At 39.7% G+C, this 8,002-nt stretch overlaps 1 protein-coding gene across 1 annotated transcript in view; it reads right to left on the reverse strand.

The window, feature by feature from the left end:
* Positions 1–8,002, reverse strand: part of NALCN (sodium leak channel, non-selective) — a 282,810-nt gene that overhangs the window by 46,587 nt on the left and 228,221 nt on the right. Inside the window, exon 19 of the mRNA XM_081815176.1 lies at positions 1,169–1,188. Within this exon, the coding sequence (XP_081671302.1) occupies positions 1,169–1,188 (20 nt within the window). The remainder of the gene's footprint in view (positions 1–1,168; positions 1,189–8,002) is intronic.

Below are 8,002 nucleotides of genomic sequence, written 5' to 3' on the forward strand. Positions count from 1 at the left end.
CGAACACCAAGGATTTATGGCAGTGAGAGATAGAGAATGTATTTATTTCCAGGACTAGGATGGTGTCCCCCCAAGAAGACGCACTTATAAGTTACGCTGAGTTCACAAAGCTTTAGCACAATCTTGCACGATGTATATAGACTAAGAATTGTTCTTCAGACCAAGGACTGCAAATGATGAAGCATCTGGAGAACATCTATTTGGAAAGCAGTGTTATCTTGGCACAGATCTACAGATTCCTGCCATTTTTGTAAACGTCAAGGCTTAAACTTTAGCTACTGTCTTAGTAAACTTTATTTTTTGTCATAAGAGTGCCGCCCTCCTAAAGTAGCTGAGCCCTTAGGGCTTACATACAAAACATATGCAACTTGAATACAGTATACCCCTTCAAGCTGGTCATCCCTGCTATGTTTGAAATGGAAGAATATCACTGACTTCGAGCTGCGTGTGATAAAGGACTGCTGGTACTTGCCCAACAGCCCAGTCTGAGCATGCCTGGGCATTCTTGCTGGGGAAGAGTTAGGACTGCATCTACAGACTCTAGAACCTCATGGGTGTCCCAACACCCAAGTCAACTTAACACACCCATTCCCGCTGGGGTGGCTCTGTGGATCCTGCTGAGACTCCCTCCTCTGACTGAACAAGACAGGGAGGTCTCCATGGTGGGTGGAGATGCACCCACTATTGGAAAGACTCCACACCCTATGGCATCTCCATCCCATCCACCAACAACATGGCTGAAGCGTGGTGAGAAAGCAACCCCCCTTTCCTCTTTGGTTCAAGATCAGCCCTTTCTTTCCCACTGGGGTCTAGAGAATTCAGAACATAACAGTAAAATGGGCTGCAGTTTCAGCTAAGCACGTGACATGTGCATCTTTGTTCTCTGTAAGAGAAGGTCAGGGTGATGGGGGGGCCGGTTTTTAGCTCTACCCTGCAATCAGAAAACATGTGTTGAATCAGACTGAGACAACCACTCCTATGTGTAGAATATATAAAACCACTGGCTCTCATTTCCTCTTCCTATCACTTTCTTCTGTGTATATAACAGTGTTTGCTGGTACAATTTCAAACCAGAAAATGACGAGAAAGAGAAAAAAATGCTCAGTAACTCTGGGCCAGTTAAATGGTGTGACAAGTGACTTCAGAGTTCTGCTCAAGCCAAGCATACACTTTGGTGGTTTTCACTTCCTCACGGAGGGGACCCTGCCAGAAACTTGTGTTCTCTGAGCAGAGGCTGCTTACCCATCACCTCTTTTCCTGGAACTCCAAAGGTACCCATGTAACCCAAGCAAAGTGAAATCAGGGAGATGCAGCCCTCTTCCCTTAGTGTTCTGAGATCACCTGTGGGGCCTCGGGCTCAGTGCAACTGTCTCTTGAGCCCCCGTCCAACCCCACACCCCAGGACTGCCCCCATCTCTGTGCCAAGACAAAGGTCAACAACTGTCTCCATCTTCATTTGGCAACTCAACTCCTGTTGAGTCTCTCAGACCAAATGCTCTGATATCTCACTCTTTCCTTTGAGTATCTATAGTGGTTTTTGAAGTAGGAAATTCTTTGGTAAACGCTAGAGTTTCTTAGTGGAAAACTAGGGGCTACATTCATCTAGCAAATTGTTAAATAAACATTTGGGTGAAGGCAATTTGCAGGGGTGGGGTGAGTGGAGGGCACATGAAGGGCAGTTCATTTGAAGGCTCCTGAAAGCCTTTTTCCTCCCCTAAGGACAGTGGTGGATCTTACTAAAGTTAAAACTCAAAATTCTCTTCTAGGCACTGCATCCATAATAGTTAATAACCAGCTATTTATCTATAATAGTTTTCCCACAGAAACAACAGGTAATGGTACAGAAGAAACAACTCTTCTATAGATACATAAATCTGTCTAGAAGAAAACATATGGGAAACATCTAACTATATTATACAAAAGAACCAGCTGCCAAAAATGGGTTTCCTATGGATGAAGGGAGGAACTTGGATGGAAGGACATAAATCTGGGGTAGGAGGGGGGATGCAGGGAGCAAGAGAAAGAAACTGCATAATACATCTGCCCTGACGACACCTGGACATTGAAGCAGGTATAGAAAGAAGGCCACATTAGGATGTTTCTGCATAAATAAAACAGCCTTGTACATAAGCCATTGTCACATTCTTTGATAATGTAAAATATTTTGCTATTTTGGAAAATAACAGGCTTCGTAGAAAATTATTCACTTCAATCTGGCATGATTGGATTTCACTAAGAGGTTATACATTCTCTAATACAAGGTGCCAAGGTTCACACGAAAGTATGGTAAACATCTGCTTTATTTTTAAAAGGAAATACAACTGTATTATACACAAGCATATATTATAATCCAAACTACGAACTACCAAATAGTATCTCTGACATGAGTAATATAATTACAAACTTGGACAGTTCTATGTCCCATGTTCCTGCAGCATATTATTAACCGAAGTTATTCAATGCTTATGGCATTTTTGTCATCGTTGGACATTAGATGGCGAGTTCTTTAAAGACCATCTGAGCACTCATCCTCGAGTTCCCAGGAAAAGAGGTTGCTGGCGTGCTCACAGGCAGAGTGATGGAGAGCAGGAGTGGGCTCGAGGCAGAGCGGTGGAGGTATAAGGAGACAGGAGGCTGAGGGAGGTGCGGGGCTGGATCTGGAACTTGCTAGTCTCAAGGTTCAAACAGCACATTAGGTTAGTACTTTTACACCCAGGAGCATAGCTCAGACAGAAAGGTCTGCCTTCGACTGGACGCCTAATGGAGAAGTTGATTTGAGCACACACAGGTTTAGAACCATATGGTTCTGATCTTGGCATTTGCTGGTTGTGGGACCTCAGGTGGGGGATGGGCATCACTTGAGCCTCTGTGTGCTCTACGTAAAATAGGGAACAACATCACCCTTTCCTCCAACTTCGTAGGGAGTTGGGAGGATCAGCTATGATTACGAATGTGCCAGTCTTTGGAAACACTGACACTTTGTTTACATTTTAGTTGCTATTATTTATTTTTCTATCTTGTCCCATATCGTGGTTGGTATTAAAACATTCTACAGAGGATGGAGGACAGAAGAGAGTGGGACAGAGGGTCATATTGGAAGGTAAGCCTTCTCTGTTCTGAGCCTGATCAACAGCGATATATGCTATAGACTAGAGCTGAGCCTCTTCACCTGTCTCCATGCATCCACTCTCAATAAACCTTGTGTGTTATTATTGTGAGCAAAGTGATCTCTGAAATGAACACCTGCAAGTCACCATGCAGGTGTTTCTCAGATGGCCCCCAATGATCCCGCCCCTGGTTTTCATGCTCTGGCGTAACCCAAGAACGTGGGCAAGACTTAGTGGCTTGCTCTTAACAAATATAAGGCTAATGGGATGGGATAGGTCACAAAAGACATGCATTTCATCTTCCTCACTGTCCCTTGCTCCCTCACTTGCTGCTCTGCTGAAGCAGGCTGCCACGTTGTCCCAGGTCATGGTTGGTCTTAAAACATTTTACAGAGGGTGGAGGATTGCCACCCTCTGTAGAATGGGGAGATCCCACTTCTTAAGGAATGAGAGTGGCCTTCTGCTAACAGTGGACGAGGAAGGAACCAAAGCATTGGTTAATTAATCTGACCACTCATGGGGAGCTAAGTCTTATTAAGAATGGAAGAGTGAGGGGCACCTGGGTGGCTCAGTCGTTAAGCGTCTGCCTTCGGCTCAGGTCATGGTTCCAGGGTCCTGGGATCCAGCCCTGCAACGGGCTCCCTGCTCAGCAGGAAGCCTGCTTCTCCCTCTCCCACTCCCCCTGCTTGTGTTCCCTCTCTCGCTGTCTCTCTCTGTCAAATAAATAAATAAAATCTTAAAAAACAAAACAAAAAAAGAATGGGAGAGTGAGCGAGGAAGGGGATTCCTCCCGAGCAAGTCAAAATGTCTGCAGCCTAGTGAGAGACCCAGGTAAGCCACACCCAGTTCCTGACTGAGACTTTGAGATTAATCTGCATTGTTTCAATCACCAAGCAACTGGTAACTAATTAGGATGTTCTAACTGGCAACTAACACAGTTAATCATCGCTGTCTTAAAATCTTCAACATCCTATTGCTCTTCAGAGAAAGACTAAGTCTAGAAGCTCAGCATGACTTCAAAGTCATGTAGGGTCTGCTTCATCTTCTACCATCAGGGACTCACTCCCGCCATGTCACCCACTTTGCTCTTTCGGTTCCTTATATGCGCCTCTCTCCAAACAGCTCCAAGAGAGCAGGGGCTGACTTTGTCATTGCTCACTTATTACTTCATCTTGTACACAGTAGGTGCTCAATAAATATTTGTGAAATGAATGAACCCTGAAATTTTGTGAAGATCCAATATTTTAACATCTTTTTTGATCACTTCACACTTATGAAGCATGGAAATAATCATGAACAGAACAGCATGTATTTGAAATATGCTTCTTAAAGGGAAGTTAATCTTAATTTTATCTCCAGTTAGGATACTATGCTACTCAAGGGATGGGCTGCATACCCATAATAGATGAGACTCTGAGACAGGAATAAAAAAAAAAAAAATCAGACACTGCTTCTTGCAAGTAGAAAATTTATAAATCTTTATCTATATTCTATGTGAAGCTATTAAGAGAAACCTACAAGTCAATATGAGGCAGAGCTGAACTCATTTCAATTTCTTAAATGGGGTGGTCTGATCTGTCACTGGGAACATGGTCTCCATACATGGTGTCTTATAGGAATCTACTACCATGCTGATATAGTAAGTAAGGAATTTGAGACTTTTATTACTTTACCAATAAGAAGTGAGATGTACATATCACTAAAGTTACTCAGTGATAGACCTAGTCAGAAGGAAAAGTATTTGAATATTCAATTAGGTTATATTTTGCCACTTTAAATTTTTTATTAGAATTTAGATGTTTTTGGTCTCACCTGAAGATAAAATAAATAATTTTCAGGATGAAAACTTTATTTGTTGCCTAGAGAAAAAGCGAAGCTGATAATATTGAAAACACACACCACGAACTTCAGGCACTGTCTGGCTTTTCTTAGGGGATGGGCCATAGTGTCATGATATCAAGTCTTCACTGCCTTCTCCATATCTCTTCATAAGGGCAAGTTTCTTAGAAACTCCATCTAGTGGTTTAATATAAAACATTGCTCTGCCTGTCTTCTGGTACTGGGAGGCACAAGGCTTCAAGTGTCTGGTAAAAAATAATGAAGTCTTTTGTCTTGTCTGAGTGAGGAAATTCTCCATTATGCAGGCATATGTAATCCCTTTATTCCTGCTCCCTGGAGGAGAATTACAGTGAGGCATTTTCCTTTTCCCAGTTGGGGTTAATGTTATGCCCTCTCTACCTTTGAAAGTAAAACAAGACTAGGACCCCTGATGATGATTCAAATGTGGGAATATTCTTCAGCAAACACACATTCCCAGTTGCAAAAATATTACCCCTGGTTTCTTGCCAAGCCTTTGAAAAAAACATATGAAAGATTGATTCTTTTTTTTTTCCCTCTCTCTGCATTGCCTTTGTGCTGTGGAATTTCAATTGCCCCTTATATGACAACTATATATATATAATCTTTTATGGAGGTTGAGGGAAGAGAATCATGTCTTAAGAAATTGTCTCTATTTTTCTTGACATTCCTCCATCTAAAATATTTTAAAATTGGCCCAAAGATTATGGTTATAAGAGAGATCTTTGGAGCTTTATTAGCCTTTAAACACCACTAGTTGTTTATAGAAATAGTAGCAGGGGGTCCTCAGTTTCTTTCTTCTCTCTCTCCATATCTTCTTTCTTAATGTTCCAGAACAAGGGTGTGGGAAAAGCCTGTACATTCTGTAATGAAAGAGAGAGGTCTATGAGTCTTCAAATTATTTTCATTCATTATAGAAAAGTCAGATTGCATGAAACCATCTGGTATTAAACGTAATTACCGTCCAAAGGAACTGCAATGTAACTTTGCAGAGCATTAAATTTGAGGGATTTTACTTAGATTTTGAGCTCCACAAGTTTATACATTGCAAAGTATTATCGAATGTTGCTTAATATAATGTAATCACCCCAACAGAAAACAGGAAAATAGTCCTTTGGTGGTAATTACGTGAAACTATGGCTGTAGACCGGGGTAAGAGAATGGGTAATGAGTATTTCCTGGAAAGGGCTCTTACCTGACTCCAGGAGAGTGACAATGAAATCCTCCTAAGGGGAGACAACCACAGATGCTAATAGGTGAGCTTCTCTGTAATGGCCTCTTGCTGAGATGAGGAAAAAGCTGCATTTTTATCGTAGTGAATACCCCACTCCTTTGTGAGTCAACCCAGTCCTGAGTAAATGGATATGGCTCTTTAGTATTAAGCGACATCCAATTTGTTCTTTCCAATCTTGTGCTATTCATAAAAATGTTGTCATATGTACACAAGTAAATACACGGGCAACCAGAACCTCATTGTAGATTGAATACATAAAGGAAGCCTTATTGTCTTATAATAAGTGGGTATAATAAATAAAAAGGAAAATCAGCTCAAGGGAAATCCCTGCCTTTAGTGCATCAATTAGAATTCAGGAAATAGACTGTCTGAAACCCCACACCACACTGGGGGTTTAAATTTAGTAATGCTCCATCTGACTCAGAAAAACATAAATTACAATGCAAAAACTGAACTTTTTATTATAAGAAAGGTGAAATTTTGCAAATGTTGCATAAACCATATGAACCAATTTTTCTACCCATACGGATTTTCTTATACTACTTATTACTTTATGCTCCAATGATAAAATAGGAAAAGAAAAACCCTGTTCAAATAGCTTGCTGCATCTGTTAGGTAAAATTTAATAGCAGCTCTCCTGATGCATAGCACTATTACAATCACTTTGTAATAATGTATACATCATGTACAATCTCAATGAAATATAACATATTTTGATTACCACAAATCAGGAAAGACTTAGGAAAACATGTTTAGAATATATTATTTTACTGTGCGTGACGACGGGTGTTAACTAGACTTACTGTGATGATCATTTTCACAATACACACAAATCCCCTCGAATTATGTTGTACACCTGAAATAATATAATGCTATGTGTCAATTACATCTCAATAAAAAAATTTAAGAAAAGTTCAAGGAAAGAAAGTCTGGTTTTAAAAAAGCAAAAAAAATTATTTTGCTTAAATTAAGTTATATATTGCCTCTTTGAAATCTTCATCTTTTATGTTTTATACAAATGCTTATACCCAGAGATCTTATCTCCTTATTGCTCTCTGAATACACTTAATTTCCACATATTTACTTAGTCTCTGTTTCTCCAAATGGTCTTTAACTTAATCTACAAAAGTTTTTAAATGTCAGGAATAAGAGAAAACAACAACTAGGCGGCCTAAATAGAATCACAGATAAATATTTATGAAACTAATATTTCATTACATATTTGGTTAATATTTAATGTTTTGCTGGTAATATATTCAATATTAATAATTAGTATTCAATATATGAACATCTATAAATACATTACACATTAACAAATATCTTTACTAAATCAAATGTTAATAATTTAATGTTTTATTAATATTGAGTATATTAATACCCAGTACTCTGGTTTTTGAAGACTTCAGATTATTCTTGCCAAATATTTGTCATAAAAAATTGCTGCTATGAATGGGTAAAGAAGATGTGGTATATATATATACAATGGAATATTATGCAGCCATCAAAAAAACCCCAAAATCTTGCCATTTGCAATGACGTGGATGGAACTAGAGGGTATTATGCTGAGCGAAATAAGTCAATCAGAGAAAGACATGTATCATATGATCTCACTGATATGAGGAATTCTTAATCTCAGAAAACAAAGTGAGGGTTGCTGGAGTGGTGGGTGTGGGAGGGATGAGGTGGCTGGGTGATAGACATTGGGGAGGGTATGTGCTATGGTGAGCACTGTGAATTGTATAAGACTGTTGAATCACAGACCTGTACCTCTGAAACAAATAATACATTATATGTTAAAAAAAAA

This window comes from Leptonychotes weddellii, chromosome 3 (genome assembly GCF_054177405.1).
Source record: "Leptonychotes weddellii isolate Sample4059 chromosome 3, ASM5417740v2, whole genome shotgun sequence".
In the NCBI taxonomy this organism is placed as follows: domain Eukaryota; kingdom Metazoa; phylum Chordata; class Mammalia; order Carnivora; family Phocidae; genus Leptonychotes; species Leptonychotes weddellii.